Genomic DNA, 24,050 nt, shown 5'->3' with positions numbered 1-24,050 from the left:
CTTTCTGCTCCCTCCCTCATGGGGGTGGGGGCTCTCGGGCCTTATCTTCCCCGCGAGTGGGCGGGCGCCACGTGGCGGCTGCTGCCTGGCCCCTGGGCCCCTTATCTGCCCCTGCGCTGCAGGGCCAGCGCTGCCATGGAGTGCCAGCTCCTGCCCGTGCTGCTGCTGCTGCTGCTGGGGGCCTCTGGGCTCCGAGGACAGGGTCAGGGCCCCGAGGAGGGGCCCCCCGAGGAGGAGCCCCCCGAGGAGGATGGGGTCTTGGTGCTGACCCAGCACAGCTTGGACAGGGCCCTACAGGAGCACCGCGCCCTGCTGGTGGAGTTCTGTGAGTGCCTGGGACCAGTGGGGCGGGGACAGGCAGGGTTTGCGCCAGGGCTCCCCAGGAGGGCGCTGGACCTGGGCACGTGGAGGTGCATACCGAGGCCCCAGGTAGAGGAGCACCCGCAGGGCTGGCCAGGTGGCCCGGGGTCGAGGTTGGGCTCCCGGGGACCTGCACACGCCTTGGGCTCCTCCAGGCCCCTTCAGCAGCCTGGACACCATTCCCAGCCTCGGGGCTCACCAGGCAGCCCCACGGAGCCTGGACCCCCAGCCTAGACCTCGCTGGTCCCTACAGCCAAAGCCTCCGGTCTAGGGTGCTCTGCCCGACTGTGGCAAGCCTCGGGGCCCCTGGGGAAGCCAAGTGTGCTCAGAACACGCTTGCTCCCCTGGACCCGACCCCAAGGGGCAGCTGTGGCAGGCCGGGGGTGCCGAGTGCCCGGGAGCTCACGGCCCTGTCCCCTAGACGCCCCATGGTGTGGGCACTGCCAGGCCCTGGCCCCGGAGTACAGTAAGGCAGCTGCCTTACTAGCGGCCGAGTCGGCCCGGGCCACGCTGGCCAAGGTGGACGCGGCCGCAGAGCCCGAGCTGGCCAGGGAGTTCGGCGTGACGGAGTACCCCACGCTCAAGTTCTTCCTCGACGGGAACCGCACCCACCCGGAGGACTACACAGGTACGGGGCGGGCTCGGTGCAGGCAGGAGGCGGCGCTGGGCCTGGGCTGAGGGGACTCTCCACAGGGCCCCGGGAGGCCGAGGGCATCGCGGAGTGGCTGCGGCGGCGGGTGGGGGCCAGTGCCACCCGGCTGCAGGACGAGCAGGGCGCCCAGGCGCTGATTGACGCCGGGGACGTGGTGGTGGTCGGATTCTTCCAGGTAGGCTGAGGGGCGGAGCCCGGGCGGGGCTCGGTGCTGGCGCCAGCGCCGGCCTCACGGGGTCGGGCCCTTAGGACCTCCAGGACGAGGACGTGGCCACCTTCCTGGCCCTGGCCCAGGACGCCCTGGACATGACGTTCGGCCTCACTGACCGGCCACAGCTCTTTCAGAAGTTTGGCCTCACCGAGGACACCGTGGTCCTCTTCAAGAAGGTGGGGCTGGGCCGGGGTGGGGGGGCCGGGGCTGCTGCCCCCCACCCGGCCCCCCACCCTTCACCGACCTGCCTGGTGTCCAGTTTGATGAGGGGCGGGCCGACTTCCCAGTGGACACAGAGCTGGGGCTGGACTCGGGAGACCTGTCCCGCTTCCTGGTCACCCACAGTATGCACCTGGTCACGGAGTTCAACAGCCAGGTGAGTGCAGCGACAGGTGCGGCCAGGGGACAGCAGGAGCGGGGTGTCCCCAGGAGTGACGCGTCCACGCCCCACAGACGTCCCCCAAGATCTTCGCCGCCAAGATCCTCAACCACCTGCTGCTGTTCGTCAACCAGACGCTGGCTGCACACAGGCAGCTCCTGGAGGGCTTCCGGGAGGCGGCCCCTCCGTTCCGGGGACAGGTACGGGGGGGGGGGGGGTCGGGAGGGCAAGGCGGGCGGTGGCAGGGCCAGGGCCCGCACGCACTGCTGCCCGCAGGTGCTGTTCGTGGTGGTGGACGTGGCTGCGGACAACAGCCACGTGCTGCAGTACTTCGGCCTCAAGAGCGAGGAGGCCCCCACCCTGCGCCTCATCAACATGGAGACCTCCAAGAAGTACGCGCCGGCGGCCGGGGAGCCCGTCACGGCGGCAGCCGTCACCACTTTCTGCCGGGCTGTCCTCGGCGGCCAAGTGCAGGTCCCCTGCTGGACTGCCCACTGCGGGGGTGGGGGGTGGTCGCTCTGGGGGCCCCCCGTGAGCACTGGCCTGGCTCCCCAGCCCTACCTCCTGAGCCAAGACGTGCCCCCTGACTGGGACCAGCGGCCAGTGAAGACCCTCATGGGCAAGAACTTCGAGCAGGTGGCTTACGACGAGGCCAAGAACGTGTTTGTCAAGTTCTGTAAGTGCCGCAGGCGGGGGGGGGGGGGGGGGGGGGGGGCTCGGCGGGCGCGGCACGGAGCCCAACACCCGTGTCCTAGATGCCCCGTGGTGCAGCCACTGCAAGGAGATGGCCCCGGCCTGGGAGGCGCTGGCTGAGAAGTACAGGGACCGCGAGGACATCGTCATCGCAGAGCTGGACGCCACGGCCAACGAGCTGGAGGGCCTGCGCGTGGCCGGCTTCCCCACCCTCCTGTACTTCCCCGCGGGGCCGGGCCGGAAGGTGAGGCGGGGGCGGTCGGTGGGCGAGCACAGGGCGGGGCAGGCCTGTCCAGGCCCCTCCTCCACCTCTCCCCCTCCCCCCTCAGGTGATCGAATACAAGAGCAGCCGGGACCTGGAGACCTTCTCCCAGTTTCTGGACAGCGGGGGCGAGCTGCCCGCCCCCACCGAGGAGCCTGCAGCCCCCGTGCCGGTGGGCACCCCCGCCCAGGGGTCCAGGCCTCACCCTGAGCCCTGGCCCGGCAGGCAGGCAGGCAGGCAGGCAGGGCAGCGCTCTGAGCTGGCCTCTCTGCCTCTCTCTTCTCTAGGAGCCACCGGCCAACTCCACGGTGGAGCCCAAGGAAGAGCTGTAGGCGGCCTGGCCCCCTCCGCACCCCCTCCCGGGGCGGCCCGGCCCCCTCCGCACCCCCTCCCGGGGTGGCCTGCTCCCAGCTGTGAATAAAGAGGTTGAGTTCTGGACGTGTGCGTGGTTCCTGGGCCCCTGGGCAGAAGTCGAGCCAGGCCCAGGGGGTCCCTAGTCCAGAGCCGGCCACTGCGCCCCAGGGTCCCCCCGCTGTGCCAGGAGCTGGCCAAGGACGTGTGCCCTCAGCAGGCCCCTGCAGCGAACAGGTGTGTTCCACACCAGAGCAGGTTCAAAAACTTTTATTTCATTATTATCCAAGTACCTTTGAAAAGACCATTGTACAAGTCAGCGCATGAAAAACGGGCCTGGGAACTGTACATATTTACACGTGGCCAGGGGCTGCAGGGCCGGCTCCGGCGCGGCTCTCACAGTGGCAGGCGAGAGACGGCTGGCGGAAGGCACTGGGTGGCACGTACAGTCCAGAGACGCGCGGGGACTCCTGGGCCGGGCCAGCCGAGCGGGGACACCAGTGGCCGGCCAGACTCTCCGAGTATTGCTATGGGAAGTGGATGGGCCCCTCCTGGGGCCGCACGGGGCAGGCGGCTGTTCGTCAGCCAGACGCTGGCTGCACACAGGCAGCTCCTGGAGGGCTTCCGGGAGGCGGCCGCCCCGGCGCGGGCTCAGTCGACCTTCTCCACCTTGCCGACGACCTTCTCCTCGAAGACGGGCAGCACGGCCTCGTCTTCGCGCACCTCCTCGAACACCACTCCACAGTCGAACTCGTCACTCACCTTCTTGAAGTAGTATCTGTGGGGGCGGGGCGGTGAGGGCGGAGCCCGGCAGGAAGGGGCCTGCGGGTGCCCAGCCCGGGGTGGAGGCCCTGTCCCTGAGCCCGCGGCCTGCTGCCCGGGGCCTGGTGCGCCCTCGGTTCCTGCAAGGCCTGCTCAGGGGCCGGTCGTGGGGGACAGGCTGGACCTGGAGGCCACGGGGCTGGCCCGGGTCAGAGCACACAGGACCGCAGCCCCACGCCTGAGCCTGTGCTCCCACCTTCAAGAGGAGAGCCCAGAAGTGGGCGCGGGGGCCCTCAGGCCCCGTCCTGCAGCTGCTCCGTGGGAGGCTAAGTGGAGGAGGGGTCACCCCAGCCCCTTCGAGGCTCACCTGTAGCTGCCCTTCTTGGTCAGCAGCTCCTTGAACTGGCCCAGGGTGACAGCACGGCCCCTGACCAGGGTCCGGTAGGGGATGGGCTCCCCGCAGAAGTAGTACGCCACCACGATGCTGTCGCACGCCTGGCTGCCCCCGCCGGCCCCCTTCCGCTGTGACTTCGTCCTGAGGGCAGAGACGCTGGTGACCTCTGGGCTGTCGGGGCTGCATGGGTGCCACCCACCCCCGCAAGGCACAGATGGCCGGGGCGAGCACGCCGTGGCCCCCGCGCCCAGCTCGCTCCCCCCGTCACGTGGACACTCGTGCGCAGCTTCCCAGGCCAGGAGGCAGGGGTCCACCCGCTCTGGGTGGAGGGTGGGCTGTGCTACCCGGCAGCCTCACGCACGACGTAACCGCGCCTGCCCCACAGCAGAGGGCCTGCTGCCCGGGCCGACAGCCTGACCGCTGGCTGCTGTCTCCTGTTCCCAGGCGAGAGCTGTGCCCTCACTGGGCCCGGCCCCTCCTCCTGCTGGGTGCACCTGAAGCTTCTAGGGCCCGAGTCCTGGCCGTCAGGCCGCGAGGGCCCCCTCCACCCTGTCCGCTTCGCAGGCCTGGGACCTTTGCCCAGGGCTGGGTTCAGGAAGGCCGCGCAGGGCGAACCCTGGAGCAGAGGCTCTGAGCGCACGCAGCAGCCCCTGGGCCTGGTAGGGGTTTGTCAAGGGTCAGCGTGGTGAGGCCCAAGGCTCAGGGGACGCCCACATGGAGGCCCTCTCGGGGCGACCCCAGCCCGCGGCTGTCTTGAAAGGCGCAGGCACGCCCGGTGTCTGGCCGGCACCACCTGCGGCAGCGGTCCCAAGCTCCCCCTGGCCGCAGGCCCCGCCGTGTTCCAGACGGGCAGAGCGCGGTCTTCGGTCAGGCAGGGCTGGGAGGCTGCTGAGACGCCCGCATCGGCCAGAGGCCTCCCGTCACCCCGTGGCCGCTCGTCACGGGTGGAGACGGGGACGGCTCTGGGGCGGCCTGAGGCCTGACCCCGCGGGGGCTCCTCCAGCCGCAGCCGCTCCGTGTCCCCGGAGCAGCAGCACAGGCCCTGGTGGGAGAGCCCTGGGGCACACGTACTCTGTCTCGGAGAGCTCCGTGTCCGACACGGCTGGCACCACGCTCAGCACAGGCACACACGCGGGCCTGGCGCAGCTGCGACCCCGCTGCATGACCTCCTGCACATGCCTAGGGAACAGCCCGTGTCAGCGGGGACGCGCCCGGTGACGCCACGCCTCCTTCCAGGCCACGGTGGGGCCAGAGGCCCCAGCACAAACGGTCGACGACGAGCGTGCTAAGGTTGTTCTGTGGCACCGACCCGGCCACGTGGTGCACACGGCCTCCCAGAGAAGTGCCCGCAGCTCCGCCCAGGGCCTGCTCCCCCACTCGGCTCTGTGAGGGCTTCCCAAGCACAACTGGACTGTCCACACCTGGGGCGCTGTGCCACAGACTGGCCTGGGCGGGGGGTGCTGGCGCCAGGCCCTTGCTCACACAGCCCCGCGCCCTGGATGTAAGACCCGGCAACTCCAGGCTGTCCAGTGGAGACGGTGGGGCCAGCAGCCTAGACCAGGCACTGAGCAGTTCTCACGGCAAGACCAAAAGCAAATCCTGCCCGAGACAACGCAGGCCCAGGCGTCAGGTCCGTTCCGCCTCCCCACCGCTCCACGAGCCCTGCTAGGTCCCAGCTCCTGCCGGACGGCACGCTGTCGGCACAGGCTCGGCTACATGGGACCACCTGGCTGCAAAGTGGTCACTCTGGTCCAGGGTCACTGCAGCCCCTTCTGACACCCAAGCTGGCGCCAGGTTCAGGGCGCGGTACAGACCCGTGGAGGGACACACGTCTCAGCCTCCAGGTGCCCAGGAGGACAGCCCCATGGACGGTGCAGCCCCAGAGCCCAGATGACCTAGGATGGACAAAAGGAGCTGGCAAGCTGAGGTCAACAGTGACCTGTGTGACAGCCCTGCGACCGGGGTGAGGGGCCGCCCCAGGGCTGTCGCAGACCCTGACCTGCCTGGGTCCCACGGGGCCAGGGCACCCAGGGAGAATGAGAGGACACAGCTAGGGGGAGAACAGACCCTTAGGGGCGAGGCGGGTGCGGCCGGAGTCTCTGCGGGATGTCTCGGAGCTGCCCAGCGTCCGCCTGTGCCTGTGCCTGTGCCACGTGCGGCTCTCAGCAGAGGCAGCCACAAGGCCCCCAGCGCCCAGCCCGCGGCCGTACCTCTGTTTGGAGGGCAGCTTGCTGGCTCTCTTCTCCTCCTCCTCCAGACGCCTGCGGGCCTCCTCCAGCTGGGTCAGGGGGTTGGGGGCGGGGTTGGGTGGCATGGTGGGGTCTTGAATGAAGAGATGAGAGGGCTGGACGGAGTTCCGGAGCTGAGCACTGACCCAGGGGTGCACGGCCCCAGGGCGTTCAATGGACAAGGGCCTGGAGCTCTCGTGGGCCTGCTGCTTCCGCACCCCAGAGGACCTTGGGGAGCAAGAGAACAAGGCACGGCAGAGCGTGAGCCCTGGCTCCTCTCACCACACGGCACGGCAGGTGTCAGGAATGAGGGCGACGTCCCACCCACGGGCTCATTCCCCGGTGCCTGCAACAGCGGGGCCGGGCCAGGCCAACGACCACCCCGTCTCCCAGGCGGCAGGTGTGCGCGTGTGGAAGCATCCCCGCTGCCCCGCACGCCAGGCGCTCCGATCTGGGACACGCGTGTGCCCGCGCTGGCTTAACCCGCCATGCTAACGCCTGTCCCTTACTTCTGACTTTGAACAGCTTTTCTGATACAAATCATGTACTATATAAAGCCCTTTCAAAAGAAAATTTTTACTGTTCAAAGAGTTGTTCAAATTCAATGCATGCTCACTGTGGAAATCCTGGGACACACAGGACACTCAAAGGCAAGCGAGGGCCCCACTGTCACAGCTTAGACACCCCCCCCACCCCGAGCTGCTGCACCCGAGCACCGCCCGCCACTCAGCCAGGAAGGCCTCTCGTGGCGAGGGCAATAGCTCCCACCGGGGGCTCCACGCTCCCAAGGCAGGCTCGGCACTGGGGGGCGGGGGTGGGGGATGGGGGTGCAGAGACCTCCTAGCCCTCAGCCGCCGCCTGGGCAGCCCTCACTGCGGGGACCCCCTAGCCCAGGGCCTGCTCTGCGAAACCCACCCAAGAGAAATCCAGACCCCAGCAGCCTGCCCCGCGCAAACCAGACCCAGACAGGAGCTCCAGAGGCCCTCAGGGGCAGGGCCAGAGCCGGCAACGCCTCACGGCCGGTCCTGCTGGGGGTCTAGGTGCAGGTGGAGATCGGGGAAACCCGGGGCTGAGGAAAGAGGGGCTGTACCTCCTCTGGGGCCCTCGTCCCTCCTGCAGGCATCACCATGAGTAGGGTCCCATGAGACGCAGGGAGAGGAGGGGTGGCACCCCGAGACCAATTCACGCAAAGCAGTAAGGGTGGGGCTGGGTGTGGGGGAGGGGTCATTCCATGCTGCTCCCAGCAGCCTCTGCCCGTGTGGGCGCCCAGCAGAGCGGAGCGCGGATCAGCGTCCCCCCAGATGGGGCTGGGATAAGCAGGTGTGCGCACCCACAGCTTCTCCCGCGGGCTGTGCGTGCAGCGAGGTCGGGTGCCTCAGCTGGGCACTCCTGCGTGGGGGTCGCCAGCCAGAAAACCAGCAACGCCCTCCCAGGAGCAGCTGTGCGGCCTGCAGGCGGGGGCGATCCTGGCCTCCCCCCAGGAGCAGCGAGTACCCCCGGCTGCCCCGCCACCGGCCCAGAGCCGGCTCCGGGGGCCTGGGCCTCGGCACTCTGCACGGCTGCGGCGGGGCGCGCGGCTCAGCGGCTCTCACCCGTGGCCGGTCTTCCGGTGCCTGCTGATCTCCTTCTCGCCCTCGATGAGCCACTGCATGATCTTCTGGTTCCGCTCCGTGTCCTCCGAGGCGCCCGGCACCTCCGCAGCCGCGTTCTTCCCAGACTCGGCCTTCTTGGCGCTTCTTCTGGAGGGCATGCCTGCTTTCCCGCTGCGGGAACAGGGACAGAGCGTCACCCCGTCCATCCACGGCCCCCACACGGGCCCCTCCCGTCCCAACAGGGCTGACCCTGGACTTGGAGGACAGAGGGTACATGGGCGTGGCCTCTGGCCGTCGGCACCACACCCACCGTGGACCTGGCCAGTGGCTCTGCCAGCTGTCCTGTTGTTGGTTTGTTTCCCCCTTGAACACATGACGTGCCCCACACCGAGAACAACGCCACGGGCAGGGCCACAGCTGAGGGGCTGCAGCCCTTGCGCTTCACCCTGCGGCCCTGCGGCCCAGGCTGGCGGCAGCTGTGGGTGTCCGGTGACTGCTGGCGGGGAAGCGCCAGCCTTCCGCAGGCACAGACAAGAGGAAGCCGTGGCGTCCACTCCCCAGTGGCTCCCCCGCACCCGACAGTGCCGCGCACGGCTCACCTGTAGGCCAGGCTGTCGCCGGCGCTGGGGGTGGCACCCATGCCCTCTGAGTGGCTGCGGGTCTTGGCTGTGTGGCTGTGCGGTTCCGGGCCCCACGCGAAGCTGCTCTGGACCCTGCGGGCAGCCTCGGCCTCCACCTGCTCCTTGGGCCTGGCTGTACTGTGGTGGACGTGGTGGTGGACGTGCCTGTGGTGATGCAGGCCGGCCACGTCCAACTTCGCCCCCGACTTGGGCATGTGCTTCCCGTGCCCCGAGGCCACGCCACCCAGCGTGGCCGACACCTTGGCCATGTGCCCGCTGTCAGGGGAGCGGTGGCCAGGGCCGGGAGACTGGCAGCCAGGGGTCCGCATGACCCGCTGCACGTGCTCGTCCAGGATGCTCTCGGGGTTCTCCTCGTGTGCGTCCCGCAGCCCGGCGCAGCCCAGGTCCACACAGCGGGCCGGGAAGTGGTGCCAGGCTGGGGCAGGAGGCAACTTGTGGCTCGCCCCTGGGGGCCCAGGGGGAAGGTCACCATCCTCTCCTTCTTCCTCCTGCGTGGGGCGAGGCAGCAAGTCACACGGGGGGTGGACAGGATGGCCCCGGCACAGTGCGTCCTGGAGGCCAGGGCCCCCAACACGTGCTGGCTCTGCAGAGGCAGCGGCTGGGCTGGGACCGAGCGCCACACCAGAGGGCTCCAGGGCTCCCCGTCCCGACTGATCCCTGCTCCCATGATGCTGGGCTGCTGGCCAGGAGCAGGCAGACTGGAGCAGGGTGAGCACGGGGCCCCTGGAGCGCAGAGGGCACATGCAGTCATGGCACTGAAGGCTCTCCATCGATTTTCTTGTTTCTTTTTTGTTATTGTTGTTGTTAAAGATTTTATTTATTTAAAAGGCAGAATTACAGAGAGAGAGAGGGAGAGGGAGATTCATTGATTGACTTCCCCAATTGCCCAACGGCCAGGTCTGGCCAGGCTAAATCCAGGAGCTACATGCAGGTCTCCCACGTGGTAGAGAGGCCCAGGCACTTAAGTCCTCCTCCGCTCCTTCCCAGGCCACAGCAGAGAGCTGGATCAGAAGTGGAGCAGCCGGGACTCGAACCGGCGCCCAGTGGGACGCCAGAGTCGCGGGCTCTAGCTTAACCCACTGCACACAATACCGACATCTCTATGTTCTTCTACGTTCGCAGCAAAGACTGCGTTTCCTTCCAATTCCTCTATTCCTGTTTGCCAAGAGAATCCTGCCCCTGCACACAGAGCTGACTCAATGCTCGCACTCGGCGGGCACACTTCTGCATCTGTTACCAGGCGTGGAAATGCACACGGTTTGGTCACACCTCAGGGTGGGTGCTGCGTGCAGTGGCACAGGTTACGCTGCGTCCCACACCCGAGTGACAGTTCAAATGCCAGCTACACTGCTCCTGACCCGCGTGCGGGCAGCACGTGGAAGACCATGTACTCCGTCTCTCCGGCTGCGCCTCTTCCTTTCAAAATAAACCAACCTTTTTAAGGTGCTGACTGAATCTGGAATCAATCAAAAAGGAAGGTGGAGCCTACGTCATCCCCTGGGTTTTATTTACCCATTTATTTTTTTTTTAATTAATTAATTTATTTGAAAGTCAGAGTTAGAGAAGGAGAGGCAGAGAGACAGAGACAGAGACAGAGACAGAGAGAGAGAGAGAGAGAGAGAGAGAGAGACAGAGAGAGAGAGAGAGAGGCCTTCCATCTGCTAGGTCATTCCCCAGATGGCTGCAACACCCGGAGCTGTGCCAATCCAAAGCCAGGAGCCAGGAGCCTCTTCCAGGTCTCCCACGTGGGTGCAGGGGCCCAAGCACCTGGGTCATCCTCCACTGCTTTCCCAGGCCACAGCAGAGAGTGGGATCGGAAGAGCAGCAGCCAGAACTCGAACCGGCACCCACATGGGATGCCGGCGCTTCCGGCAGGGGCTTTAACCCGCTGAGCCACAGCACAGGTCCCTTACCCATTTATTTTTAAACATTTATTTATTTATTTGCTTTATTCAAAAGGCAGAGCAAGAGAGAGAGAGAAGGGTGGGGAGACGCAAAACAATCCTCCACCTGCTGGCTACTCCCCAGGTGCCCCAGCGTCACACCTACTCAGGTCGCCCGTGCAGGTGGCAGGCCCCGACCACCTGAGCCAGCACTGCTCCCAGGGGCCCACCAGCAGGAAGTGGAGTGGAGGGCAGAGCTGGGGCTCAAACCCAGGTGCTCCAATGTGGGATGCAAGTGTCCACGCCCTGTTCTGAATGCTTTATTTATTTGAAAGGCAGAGTGACAGAAGAGAGAGAGACAGAGAGATCTTCTATTTGCTGGTTCACCCCAAGATGCCTGCAGAGCCAGGCCAAGGCCAGGAGCCAGGCCCTCCGTCTGGGTCTCTCCTATGGGTGGCAGGCCGAAACACTCAGGTCGCCATCTGCTGCCTCGACAGCAGCACTAGTAGGGAGCAGACGGGAGGCCAAGCAGCTGGCACCGACTGGCACTCGCTACGGGGTGCTGCATCACGCGCATCTAGCCCACTGACCCAATGGGGGCTGGCCCAAAAGGACATAAATGTCTTTTAAAAATATATTTATTTCAGAGGCAGAGCTACAGAGACAGACAGACAGACAGGAATTCCATCTGCTGGTTCACTCCCCAAATGGCCTCAACGGCTACAGCTGGGCCAATCCGAAGCCAGGAGCCAGGCAGGCGCTTCTTCCAGTCTCCCACATGGGTGCAGGGGCCCAAGGACTTGGGCCATCTTCTACTGCTCTCCCAGGCCACAGCAGAGAGCCGGATTGCAAGTGGAGCAGCCAGGACACCGGCACCCATATGGGATGCTGGTGCCCCCGGCGGAGGCTTAGCCCACCACACCACAGCAGCAGCCTGGATTCAACCATCTTCACTCTAGGACAAGACACTCCCTTCACCCTTGGATTTTAGTATAAGCAGACCTCAGATATCCTAAATTTCTCACAAGTGCAAAGCAAGACAAGACAGCAAGGTCTGTCAACTACAAGATCTTCAGCTGGTGCCGGGGAAGCACCAGCAGGGCAGACTGGGGCCCCGGCGGACTCCGCCTGCCTCCTGCTCCCGTTCAGGGACTTTGGGAGAGTCTTTGTCGAGGGTCCTCCCAGAGTTTTCGCCCTGTATGCTGCGCAGGTGCAGTGAGGAAGGAGACCCCCCCACACACAGGGGGCGACGGGCAGGGCTGATGCCTCGGCAGCACGGCAGTGCAAAGACCGCCGTTCACTGTAGGCTCCGGGCATCCAGCCTCACGCAGTTACTTCCCAACGTTGACTCTTGTTCTGGGGGTGGCATCGTGGTGCAGGACGTTATGGCCCTGCCTGGGACACTGCACAACGCCACAACGCCAGCACATGGGCACTGAGTCAGAGTCCCAGCTGCCCCATGAATGGCCTGGGGAAGTGGTGGAGGACGCCTAAGTGCGTGGGCCTGCACACAGGGGGAGACCTGGACAGAAACCTGGCTCCCGGCTTTCGCCTGGCCCAGTCCTGGCTGTTGAGGCCGTCTGGGGAGTGAAGCAGTGGATGGAAGACCTCTCTCTCTGTCTCTCCCTCTCTCTGCTTCTCCTTCTAACTCAAATAAGTAAATATTTTTTTAAAAACACCTGAGTTTCTTTGAAAAAAGGATCACTACTTGTAACAGATGTAAACAGAGTCACATGTTGTAACAAACAGCAGCTACGCTCAAGTTCAGCTAACGTGTCCCCGGCCAGTGTCCGTGGCACCCACCTGCACAGTGGAGGTGGGCTGGCCCAGGGCGTCTGGCCAGGTAGCTGCTGTCTTCCCTGCAGCTGGACACAGAGCCACCCATCCAGTCGCAGGCAGAGACTCCCCAAAATGAGGGAGCCTTAGGGCGCAGACACCAGAGAAGCATGCTAACACCTGCACTGACACCTGCCTTTACTGTATTTATTTATTTATTTTTTAAATTTTGACAGACAGTGAGAGAGACAGAGAGAGACAAAGGTCTTCCTTCCATTGGTTCACTCTCCAAATGGCCCCTATGGCCGGCACTGCACCGATCCGAAGCCAGGAGCCAGGTACTTCTCCTGGTCTCCCATGGGGTGCAGGGCCCAAGCACTTGGGCCATCCTCCACTGCACTCCCGGGCCACAGCAGAGAGCTGGCCTGGAAGAGGAGCAACCGGGACAGAACCTGGTACCCATACGGGATGCCGGGGCCGCAGGCGGAGGATTAGCCGAGTGCGCCACGGCGCCGGCCCTTCTCTCCCTCTTTTCCTCACTCTGCCTTTCAAACAAATAAACATTTCAAAATAGAACAAAAGGTCTTGCCCAGCAAGTCTTGGGGCCAGCATCCTAGTTTGAGCCCTGGTTTGTGAGTCCCAGCCGCTGTGCTGGGTCCCTGCCACCCACGTGCACGACCTGGCTGCAGCTCGGCCCAGCCCTGACTGTTGCGGGCATCCGGGGAGTGAACGAGCGGATGATCTTCTATCACTCTGCTTACGGAAACACACGAACACCGTGGGACACAGTGGTTCCGTCGCCGCCTGCAAAGCCAGCAATCCATGTGGGAGCTGCTGCAAGTCGTGGCTGCACCACTCTGATCCAGCTCCCTACTAATGACCCGGGACAGCGGCAGAAGATGGTCCTCCTGCTTGGGCCCCTGCACCCACGTGGACGATCCGGGTGAAGGGCCTGGCTCCTGGCTTCAGCCTGGCTCAGCCCTGGTCATTGTGGCCATCTGGGGAGTGAACACGTTGATGGAAGCACTCTCACTCGCTCTTTCCCTCTCTCTTAACTTGACTACAGAAATAAATACAATTTAAAAAACTAAAAAAAACCCAAAAAACAAAAAAGCAAGCACTTGAACAGTTGGTGTGCCTGGAAAAGCAGCATCCACCAGGGACGGACACAGAACGAGCCCAACAGCTCCGGTCACAGCGACATGCCTGGACTCCTTTCCCAGAGTTCTTCATGAGCACACTGGAAAGTTAAACGTGAACTGTGGGGCCGGCACTGCGGTGCAGTAAGTTGAGCCTCCGGCTTATGGGTGCTGGCTCGACGCAGCTGTTCCGCTTCCAATCCCGCTGCCTGCTGGTGCATCTGAGAGAGCAGCAGAGGATGGCCCAGGCGCCTGGGCCCCTGCACCTCACGGGCACCTGGAAGAGCTCCTGGCTCCTGGCTTCAGCCTGCACCAGCCCTGGCCATTGCAGCCATTTGGGGAGTGAACCAGTGGATGGAAGATCTCTTTCAAATAAAGAATTATTAAGAAACAAGCTAACTGACGGCCTCAGGCCACTCTCACAGCAAAGACGTCCACACCATGGCCTGCTGCCGTGGCGGGCGCTGGCTCTGCCGCAGCACACGACCCAGGACCCGGGGCCTAATGCCTCCTGGTTCACGGCGGCTCTGGCCCCGGCGCTAGGGTTTCCAGGTGCTGAGGATGCTCGCACCATGCCCCTCCCTCGCCCTCAACCCTTCCAGGGTTCCAGTCCCTCCCAGCCTGCCTGGCCAGCACAGGGCTCCTGAGGCCACCATGGTGCCCAGGGCAGTGTGGGAACTTCACCCCAGCCACCAGCAGAACTGCACTGGTGACGCTGCCTCTGCACAGTGGCTGTCAGGTGTCGCAGCCAGGCACCTGAACCTCAGGTATTGTGTGGGGTGGCCAGCACCCACCCAACTGGCTCTCTGCCCCCGTGGGTCCAGTGTGTCTCTAGTTGTCAGGGGGTGGGGATGGAGAGTTTAGGTGTCTGTGCTGGCAATGTGGACACGCAGACGCCTCCCTGGACAGCCGCTCTGTCTGGGAGCTCCGTCACTCCAAAGTCTGCAGAACCACACCTGGGGCTCACTCCCAGTCCCACCAGGGGTCTGCTCTCTCAGCAGAGATCACCAGCACCCAGGACACGACCACCGGGCATCCTACTAGGGAATGGGAAAAAGGCAAGAAGCAGCACCTGCCCGAGGGGTCTCACGGGTCTGAAGGGGCGTTCAGGGGACGAAGCGGTGACTCCTGGGAGAAACACTATCCACTGCAGAGGGGACGGAGGGCACCCTGGAGACCCAGCACCCTGGCAGGGAGTCACCCCTGCAAGCAAACCCCTCCCTGCACCTGCACACCAGTCTCTGCGAGCCACGGCTGAGCACAGCAGCACGGACCACACCTGAGGGTCACAGCCGCTGCTTCTGTGAGTCACTGGGGGCAAAGGGGCCTCCCACTGCAGCCTCTCAGCCCCAGAAGGGCAGGGGCATCGCAGGCGGCTGTGCTGCTCACCCCGCCCCCGCCAAGTGCTGGGATCCCCAAGGACATCTCCCTGGAGGGGCCCCAGCTCCGGGTCAGGAGTGGGTGCACAGGCAGCACGTGTGAGGGCGGGCTGCGACGCGGGGCCACTCACCATGCGGACACGCTTGAGCCGCTCCTCCAGCTTCTCCTCGGCCTCCCGCGTGCGCTGCACGGCCTCCAGCCGGTGGATGAGCTCCTCGGCGAACTTCTGCGGCTCCACACGGATCTCCTTTGGCATTCGGTAGGTGCGCTGCGGGGCACAGGCCATCAGGCGGCGCCGCCTCCACCCTCCCAGGCCCAGGACTTGAGGAGCATTGGGTGGGGGGGGCACGTGAAATCTACACGTCTTCTTTTTAAGACTGACTTATTTATCTGAAAGGCAGTTACAGGGATGAAAGGACAGAGCTCCACCTGCTGGCTCGCTCCCCGATACCTGCACCAGGGCTGGCCCGGGCCGAGGGCAGGAGCCACATGGGTGGCAGAGGCACTGAGCCCTCCATTGAGCTAGCAGCTGGACAGGAAGTGGAGCAGCCAGGACTCACATCGGCACTCACACAGGAAGCCAACGATGCAGGCAGGGTTTAACCTGCTAAGCCACAACGCTAACGCCTACATTTCAGCTTTTTTTGTTTGTTTGTTTGTTTTTTAAGATTTATGTATTTGAGAGGGACAGACAGAGAGAGATCTTCCACCTGTGGGTTTACTCCCCAGACGATCCCATGGCCAGGATTTAGCCAGGCTGCAGCCAGGAGCCAGGACACGAACTGGTACCCATACAGGATGCCAGCAGCCGCCAGCAATTTGCCAGCTCCGCCACAGCACCGGCAACCACTTCTCATTTTGAAGCAGGTGTTCACTTGCCCTGTTCACCTGAACATCAACATCCTCTCCCCCAGGCCTGAGGCCTCTTCACCCAACACTGTCCCCCAAGTGGGGCTGCTCCTTCCAGCCGGCAGCTCAGGACTCACAGCAGGAACGAGTTCTCTGGGAAGAGCTGGAGGTGGTCAGGGTTTAGGGCAGGGCGCTGGGTGAGTAGCAGGTCTGTGTTCCTACGTCAAGCGTGTGCCACACCGGACAGCGGTAGGCCTCACCAGATGGGCCTGTGTGGTCTGAGAAACGCTCCTAACACAACTGACCAGGCTGTGGCCAGCACCGGTGTCTGCATGGGGCGATCATGCCTGGGGCTCCAGATGCAAAGACCACCGAGGAGCCGAGAGGCCCAAGACGGACCAGGGCAGCACCAGCTACTGGGAGTGCCTTCTTGCAGGACACACCCAGGGCCAAGAGCGGACAGTGCTACGGGGACCCACACAGGCGCCGATGCCTGTGGACAGACAGCGAGCAACACGTGACCCAGAGCAGGGTGAAAAGCTCGTGGTCGGGGCGGCTGTGGACACTGGGGGGCCAGTGCCTCCCAACAGACCCAGGTGCCCAGCGGCTGTGTGACAGAGGTCCCGCAAGCAGCTCAGAACGACCAGCTTGAGGACCAGAAAACCAGGCTGCAAAGGAAAACTCTAGCTGACGAGAACTGCAAAACTTCCAAGGAATTAGAGAAAAGAGGCCCTGTGTGGGTGTCAGAACTCGCAGCCCACACATGCCACCTCGCCCCAAACTTCCCGCAGGTCACCTGCGCGGGTGACGGACAACCACAGAGCCACCAGAAAGCGGCATTTCCTAAGCAAAACAGACTCCAAACAGCACCCAGCAGCAGGAAGGCAGAGGAGCCACAGGCCCCGGGAGTCCAGGCCCACAGGACCCGCCCCGCCAGCCACGCCCTCACTGACGGAGCAAAAGATGTGGACACAAGCATGGGCCACTCCCGTGACCTCAGCCAGGGGCAGGACCTGCGGTGACCAGAGCACACACGGCACTCGGCTGTACTTCCCCGAGTTGGCTGTGACCTTCCAGGACCCTGGGCGTCTCCTCGGTGAGCGCTGAGCTCTGTAGGCTCCAACACTGCCTAACGGACCTACTGAAGTAGCTGTGAATCTGCAATCAATCTCAAACTTGTAGAAAACCTGCAAGGACAAACAGGGTCCTTCCCAAATCTCTCAAGAGTCAGCTGCCTACATCTCTTCCCCTCCAAACTTGCTAGGATCACTTCCTGCACATGAAGACGAGCCTGCGTCCAGCCCCCACGCAGCTCAGGCCTCCTGTCCCGGCAGCTCAGAGCAGGCAGCAGCCCAGCCCTCGGCCAGCTCCGTCTCCAGCAGGCCCTCAGCCTCCTGGATGTCCGGGGCGCCGTGGCAGGGATCCAGATCCAGGCCGGGCGACGCTGCACCCGTCTCACGCGCAGACGCGGGACAGCCCTCGTAGCGACCCCGCCGTGAGAAGGTATCTGACAGCGTAGGTCCCCGCCCCACGTGTCAGTGTGCTGGACTCCTTCATCAATGCACAGGCCACTGTGTTGGCTAGGGCGGCCCCCGTGCTCGTGCAGGCAGGTTCTGGGACAAGGCGTTCTGGCTGCTATCCACGCCCACGAAGTGGCCAAGCTGACAGCCGCACCTCCTGAGCAGCCCCTGCAGTGCCGGCTCACGCGTCAGCACAGGAAGCCCAAGTGGAACAGGGTGGCTCAGCTCAGGCCCAGACTGCTGCAGACACACCCAGGCCATCTGCAGCACACACACCTGCACGTACCTGCTGCCTACAGGACTGACTGACAATCTCAATGGCCAGCTTCAGGCAACTGCCACGGCGGGCGCTGCCACAGGCCAGGTCACTGCTCGCAGCACTGGTGCCCTACCCGTATCAGAGCGCGGGCTCCAGTCCTGACCGCTCTGCTTGGACCCCGCTCCCTGCTAATGTGACAAGGAAAGCAGCAGAAGATGGCCTGCCACCCGTGTGGAGACCTGGGTAGAGTTCCTGGCTGACTTCCGCGGTTGCTGCCATTGGGGACAGAACCAGCAGGTAGATCTGTCTCTCCCTCTCTGCGTCACTCTGGCTCTCGAATCAGTAAATCAACTTTAAAACAGAGTGACGTTGGTGCTGAGACCTCGCACTTCACCTCGAGCAGCAGCACAGGCACTAAGCCGCGCCACGGGGCCGGCAACCACGCAGGGCCCGGCTCCCAGCTGGCGAGGGAGGCTCAGAGCTGCCCTCCCCCAGGGAGAACACGTCCTGCCACCCTGCAGAGGCGAACCCACACTGCTGCTGGCCCTGCCGCCCGCAGTCAGCAGGCGCAGGGCACAGCTCACACCCAGGGCCCGCCCAAGCACAGAAGCCAGGCAAGTACGTGCCACTGCCAGCGCCCCTGCACGGTGAGGGCTCAGCCCTGCTTATGCGATGTGAGGTAGGTGGGGTGGGTGGGGGATTGGGGCTGTACTCACGGGGATGTGAGGGGGGTAGGGTGGGGGATTGGGGCCGTACTCACGGGGATGTGAGGGGGATAGGGTGGGGGATGGGGCTGTACTCACGGGGATGTGAGGTGGGGTGGGGGGGGATTGGGGTGTACTCACGGGGATGTGAGGTGGGGTAGGGGGAATGGGGCTGTACTCAAGGGGATGTGAGGGGGTAGGGGGGGATTGGGGTGTACTCACGGGGATGTGAGGGGGGTAGGGGGGGATTGGGGCTGTACTCAAGGGGATGTGAGGGGGTAGGGGGGGATTGGGGTGTACTCACGGGGATGTGAGGGGGTAGGATGGGGGATGGGGCTGTACTCACGGGGATGTGAGGGGGTGGGGGGGGACTGGGGCTGTACTCACGGGGATGTGAGGTGGGGTGGGGGGGGATTGGGGTGTACTCACGGGGATGTGAGGTGGGGTGGGGGGGATTGGGGCGGGCTGTACTCACGGGGATGTGAGGGGGGTGGGTGGGGGATGGGGTGTACTCACGGGGATGTGAGGTGGGGGATGGGGCTGTACTCATGGGGATGTGAGGTGGGGGGGGGATTGGGGTGTACTCACGGGGATGTGAGGTGGGGGGGGGGATTGGGGCTGTACTCAAGGGGATGTGAGGGGGTAGGGGGGGATTGGGGTGTACTCACGGGGATGTGAGGGGGTAGGATGGGGGATGGGGCTGTACTCACGGGGATGTGAGGGGGTAGGGGGGGATGGGGCTGTACTCACGGGGATGTGAGGTGGGGTGGGGGGGGATTGGGGCTGTACTCACGGGGATGTGAGGTGGGGTAGGGGGGGGGATTGGGGTGTACTCACGGGGATGTGAGGTGGGGGGGGGGATTGGGGTGTACTCACAGGGATGTGAGGTGGGGTGGGGGGGATTGGGGCTGTACTCACGGGGATGTGAGGGGGGTGGGTGGGGGATGGGGTGTACTCACGGGGATGTGAGGTGGGGGATGGGGCTGTACTCATGGGGATGTGAGGTGGGGGGGGATTGGGGTGTACTCACGGGGATGTGAGGTGGGGGGGGATTGGGGTGTACTCACGGGGATGTGAGGTGGGGTGGGGGGGATTGGGGCTGTACTCACGGGGATGTGAGGGGGGTGGGTGGGGGATGGGGTGTACTCACGGGGATGTGAGGTGGGGGATGGGGCTGTACTCACGGGGATGTGAGGTGGGGGGGGGATTGGGGTGTACTCACGGGGATGTGAGGTGGGGGGGGGATTGGGGCTGTACTCACGGGGATGTGAGGGGGGTGGGTGGGGGATGGGGTGTACTCACGGGGATGTGAGGTGGGGGATGGGGTGTACTCACGGGGATGTGAGGTGGGGGATTGGGGCTGTACTCACGGGGATGTGAGGGGGGTGGGGGGGATGGGGCTGTATTCACGGGGATGTGAGGGGGGTAGGGGGGTATTGGGGCTGTACTCACGGGGATGTGAGGTGGGGGGATTGGGGCTGTACTCACGGGGATGTGAGGTGGGGTGGGGGGGGATGGGGCTGTACTCACGGGGATGTGAGGTGGGTGGGGGGGATTGGGGTGTACTCACGGGGATGTGAGGGGGGATGTGAGGGGGGGGATTGGGGTGTACTCACGGGGATGTGAGGGGGGGATGGGGCTGTACTCACGGGGATGTGAGGGGGTAGGGGTGCCCGGGCTGTACTCACGGGGATGTGAGGGAGGGTGGGGGGGGATGGGGTGTACTCACGGGGATGTGAGGGGGTAGGGGGGATGGGCTGTACTCACGGGGATGTGAGGGAGGGGCACCCGCCCGTTGACCTGGACGCTCTCCTGCATCTCTCTGCGGTGCTGCTTGCGCATCCTGTACGGCGGGATCCCATCCCTGTGAGGAGAAAGGGGCCCGTGAGCTCAGGGGGACGCGCTCAGCGAGCTCCTAGGCCTGACCGTCCACAGGCAGCCGATGGCAACGGCGGCTCACACCACACACAGGGCAGCAAAGCCCAGGGCCACCCCGTGTCTGCCAGCGTTCACACCCACACACACAGGACAGCAAAGCCCAGGGCCACCCCACGTCTGCCAGCGTTCACACCACACACACAGGGCAGCAAAGCCCAGGGCCACCCCGTGTCTGCCAGCGTTCACACCCACACACACAGGACAGCAAAGCCCAGGGCCACCCCGTGTCTGCCAGCGTTCACGGGGCCTCTGACCAAGCTGAGCTGCGCTTGGGAAATGGCAGCCTGAGGCCTGCTTCTGGAGTCTGAGAGCTAAGTGTGCCCTCGCATTTTAAGGGTGAGGGACACGAGACACGTGTTGTGAAGCCCTGCTGCACAGCCTGGGCCAGGCAAGGTTTGCTGCGTGGAGGGGGACAGCCAGATAGAAGGGAAACACTTGAGGCTTGAGAGATGGGCAAGCCGGACAGCCCAGAGCCCTGAGAAAGGGAGGCGATGCCCAGTCCAGCACTGTGCTGCCCTCCAGGCAAAGCCACAGAACAGGGCGCCCTGGGGGTCAGGGCTCGGCCACAGCCCTTCAGAAGGTCAGGACAGGGCAGGCGTTTGGCCCAGCGGCCCAGCCGCCACGTGGGACGCCCACATTTCCTAACACATGGCTGGTTCAAGTCACGGCTGCCTATAATGTGCACCCTGGGAGGCAGCAGGTGATGGCTCAACTACTTGGGCACCTGCCACCCACATGGTAGACAAAGAGGCTCCTGACTTTGGTGTGGCCCAGCCCTGGCCATTGTGGCCATCTGGGGAGTGAACCAGTGGATGGAAGACCTCTCTCTCCCACTCTCTTCTCTCTTTAACTTTCAAATAAATAAATAAATATCTTAAAAAGAAAAAAACCCACATACTTTGGAGCCGAGTTCTATTTTTTTTTAAAGATTTATTTTATTTATTTGACAGGCAGAGTTACAGAGAGAGGTAGAGACACAGAGAGAGGTCTTCCATCTGCTAGTTCACTCCCCGGATGGCCACAACGGCCGGAGCTGCACTGATCCGAAGCCAGGAGTTTCTTCCGGGTCTCCCATGCGGGTGCAGGGGCCCAAGGACTTGGGCCATTTCTAGCTGGATTGGAAGTGGAGCAGCCGGGTCTCGAACCGGTGCCCATATGGGATGCTGGAGCTTCAGGCCAAGGCGTTAACTTGCTGGGCCATAACATTGGCCCCAGGAGCTGAGTTCTAAGTGGAAATAGAGCTCTTTGGGTCAAAATACAGTGGAGGAAGGCTGTGAGGGTCTCCCCTCCCCCCTCAGCCCCCTGGCATCCTCAGTACCGGCTGGCGCTACACTAACAGTGGGGCCACGCAGCCGTCAGACTGTGCCATGGGGCAGATCAAGAGACGGCAGCTCTAGAAACAAAGGAGTCTAAAGCACACTCGAAACACCACTCGCACGTCCTCGGGGTTTGTTTCTCCTTCCTACAGACTGAGTGCTTTGAGTCCCACACGTCAGAGGCCAGCACACCTGGGCCTTCACTGAGCACAGTGCCCGGCCCAGGCCAGGGACGGCGCCATCCCACGCCTCTGACCTGCACTCAGAGCTCTGCAGCGACTCTGCCTTGCAGGTTCTGCACAGAGCACCGCGGGCACGCGCAGGGTGCCTGTGGGCAGCACTGCCCTTCTTGGGGAAGGTCAGGAGGCTTCCTGAGCAAACTGCGTGGGCAGCTCCATCCTCACGAGAGCAAGTTCTCGGGAAGAGAAGGATTTATCTCAGACCAAGCGCCACACACAACGCCTCAGATTCATGACAGGCAAGACTGGAAACCCAGTAATTACTGGTAAGACTGCTGCTAAAAACACGTCATTGTTTTCTCTTGAAACAAGAAACACCACACAGAGGCTGGACCTGAGGGACAGTGGGAGGCAGCGACAGGCCAGCCAACTTTGGTTCAGACACAGCAGGGAACGCCTTCCTGTGCACTGAAATTTCAGGATTGGAAGATTTAAAGACTGGTCAAGGGGCAGGCATCACAGCCCACCAGGTAAAGCTGCCAACTGCAGTGCCGGCATTCCTTACGGGCGCCAGTTTGGGTCCCAGCTGCCCCACTTCCAATCCAGCTCTCTGCTAATGCACCTGGGAAAGCAGCAGCAGATGGCCCAAGTGCTTGGGCCCTGCACCGTGTGGGAGACCAGGATGAAGCTCCTGATCCTGCTTTCACCTGGCCCAGCCCCAGCCACCATGGCTATCTGGGGAGTGAACCAGTAGATGGAAGATCTCTAACTCTGCCTTTCAAATCAATTAAATAAATAAATTTTTTGAAAAAGGCCAATGGAAAGGGTAAGCCCTAGAAGTGGAGAGTGGAACCCTGCTTAGAGACACACAGTCATGCGGCCGGCACTGTGGTACGGCAGCTAAAGCCCTGGCCTGCATCCCCAGCACCCCCTGAGGGCGCTGGTTCCAGTCCTGGCTGCTCCACTTCTGATGCAGCTCCCTGCTAATGCACCTGGGAGAGTGGAGGAGGACAATCCAAGTCCCTGGGTCCCTGCACCAAGAGGGAGACCTGCAAGAAGCTCCTGGCTCCTGGCTCCAGATTGGCTCAGGGCAGTGAACCGGCAGATGGAAGACCTTTCTCGGTCTGTGTCTACCTCTCTCCCTGTAACTCTGTCTGTCAAATAAATAAAATACATCTTAAAAAAAAAAAAAAAAGACATACAATCAGGGAGCAGGATTCAGGTTAGCACCTAGGATGCCCGCTCCCACGTGGGAGTGCCTGACTCCCAAGTCCCCTTCATTCGCAACCCAGGAGGCAGCAGTGATGGCTCAAGTACTGGGTCCTTCTCACCCACGGCGAAGACCTGGATTGTGTTTCCTGCTCCCAAATTTGGCCTTGATCATCGTGGGCATTTGGGGAGTGAACCAGCCCACAGGGGCTCTCCGTCTCTCTCCACTCTCAAATAAAGAGAACAAACAAACACACACCTCAAAAACACATTCACCAAAAGATGAAGTGGGATCCTTCAGCAGGGAAGAAGCCCTGCCCCGTCTCCCTCAAATCTTTCTGACTCCAACATCGAACACAAGAATTAAGTGGGGCAGGGGAGGCGTCCCGATGACCACACAGCCCGTGGGTGCGGCCAGGAGCCCCGGTGGGCAGGCCTGAGTGGTTCCAAGTGAAGCCACCAAGATGGTGGCCGCAACTCACACCACATCAGCAGCCACGGCCAAAGGCTTCTTGTGACCCTGGAGGGGAACCTGGGGGCCCTGGCTCAGTCCCAGCCCTGGCAAGCTGAGCAGGCTCACAGCTCCTGGGTGACCACGACCCACCTGACCCCACCAGGACAGACAGTGGCCCCGCAGCCCGAGCCCACCTGACCCCACCAGGACAGACAGTGGCCCCGCAGCCCGAGCCCACGTGACTCCACGTGACCCCACCAGGACAGACAGCGGCCCTGCAGCCCGAGCCCACCTGACCCCACCAGGACAGACAGCAGCCCCGCAGCCCGAGCCCACCTGACCCCACCAGCACAGACAGTGGCCCCACAGCCCAAGCCCACGTGACCCCACCAGGACAGACAGCGGCCCCGCAGCCCGAGCCCACCTGACCCCACCAGGACAGACAGCGGCCCCACAGCCCGAGCCCACCTGACCCCACCAGGACAGACAGCAGCCCCGCAGCCCGAGCCCACCTGACCCCACCAGCACAGACAGTGGCCCTGCAGCCCGAGCCCACCTGACCCCACCAGGACAGACAGCGGCCCCACAGCCCGAGCCCACCTGACCCCACCAGGACAGACAGTGGCCCCGCAGCCCGAGCCCACCTGACCCCACCAGGACAGACAGCGGCCCCGCAGCCCGAGCATTTACACTGTCCCGTCTGCACGCACAGAAGACCAGGGCACGAGACAATCACACCTGTGAAGGGGGCTCCCGGAAGCGTAAGCTCACTCTCGTCATCACAGCAGCAGGGGACCTGCACGCACCAGGCTTCCCTGAGCCCTGGAGGCACCAGGCTTCCCTGAGCCCTGCACGCACCAGGCTTCCCTGAGCCCTGCACGCACCAGGCTTCCCTGAGCCCTGGAGGCACCAGGCTTCC

General features: G+C 63.6%; 2 protein-coding genes across 5 annotated transcripts in view; one reads left to right on the top strand and one right to left on the bottom strand.

The window, feature by feature from the left end:
* The first annotated feature begins 18 nt into the window (after nt 1–18).
* On the top strand, nt 19–3,457 carry PDIA2 (protein disulfide isomerase family A member 2). 2 transcript variants are annotated; one of them, XM_051842123.2, is made up of 11 exons: nt 19–325; nt 782–988; nt 1,054–1,187; nt 1,262–1,399; nt 1,483–1,599; nt 1,677–1,802; nt 1,879–2,076; nt 2,158–2,278; nt 2,358–2,539; nt 2,625–2,729; nt 2,845–3,457. In XM_051842123.2, exons 1-11 carry the CDS (start codon nt 19–21, stop codon nt 2,887–2,889), a joined length of 1,680 nt encoding a protein of 559 aa, XP_051698083.2. In that variant the 3' UTR covers nt 2,890–3,457. The 2 variants fall into 2 exon arrangements, with proteins under 2 accessions (XP_051698083.2, XP_051698082.2); XM_051842122.2 differs by having other exon boundaries at nt 1,879–2,278.
* Nucleotides 3,163–24,050, bottom strand: part of AXIN1 (axin 1) — a 51,985-nt gene continuing 31,097 nt past the window's right edge. For 2 of the 3 annotated variants that reach the window (XM_051842119.2, XM_070064204.1), the window contains exons 4-10: nt 19,803–19,899; nt 14,834–14,971; nt 8,484–9,013; nt 7,885–8,055; nt 6,275–6,520; nt 4,038–4,205; nt 3,163–3,686 (exon numbers count right to left, since the gene is read on the bottom strand). In XM_051842119.2, coding sequence (XP_051698079.2) covers nt 3,560–3,686; nt 4,038–4,205; nt 6,275–6,520; nt 7,885–8,055; nt 8,484–9,013; nt 14,834–14,971; nt 19,803–19,899 — 1,477 coding nt within the window. In that variant the 3' untranslated portion in view covers nt 3,163–3,559. Of the gene's footprint in view, nt 3,687–4,037; nt 4,206–5,135; nt 5,244–6,274; nt 6,521–7,884; nt 8,056–8,483; nt 9,014–14,833; nt 14,972–19,802; nt 19,900–24,050 lie in introns of all 3 variants that reach the window. The other variant, XM_051842121.2, reaches the window with a different exon arrangement.

The sequence above is a fragment of the Oryctolagus cuniculus genome, chromosome 19 (genome assembly GCF_964237555.1).
Source record: "Oryctolagus cuniculus chromosome 19, mOryCun1.1, whole genome shotgun sequence".
Lineage (NCBI taxonomy): Eukaryota > Metazoa > Chordata > Mammalia > Lagomorpha > Leporidae > Oryctolagus > Oryctolagus cuniculus.
The sequence above is the reverse complement of the archived record's forward strand: the minus strand, read 5'-3'. Positions and strand labels throughout refer to the sequence as shown.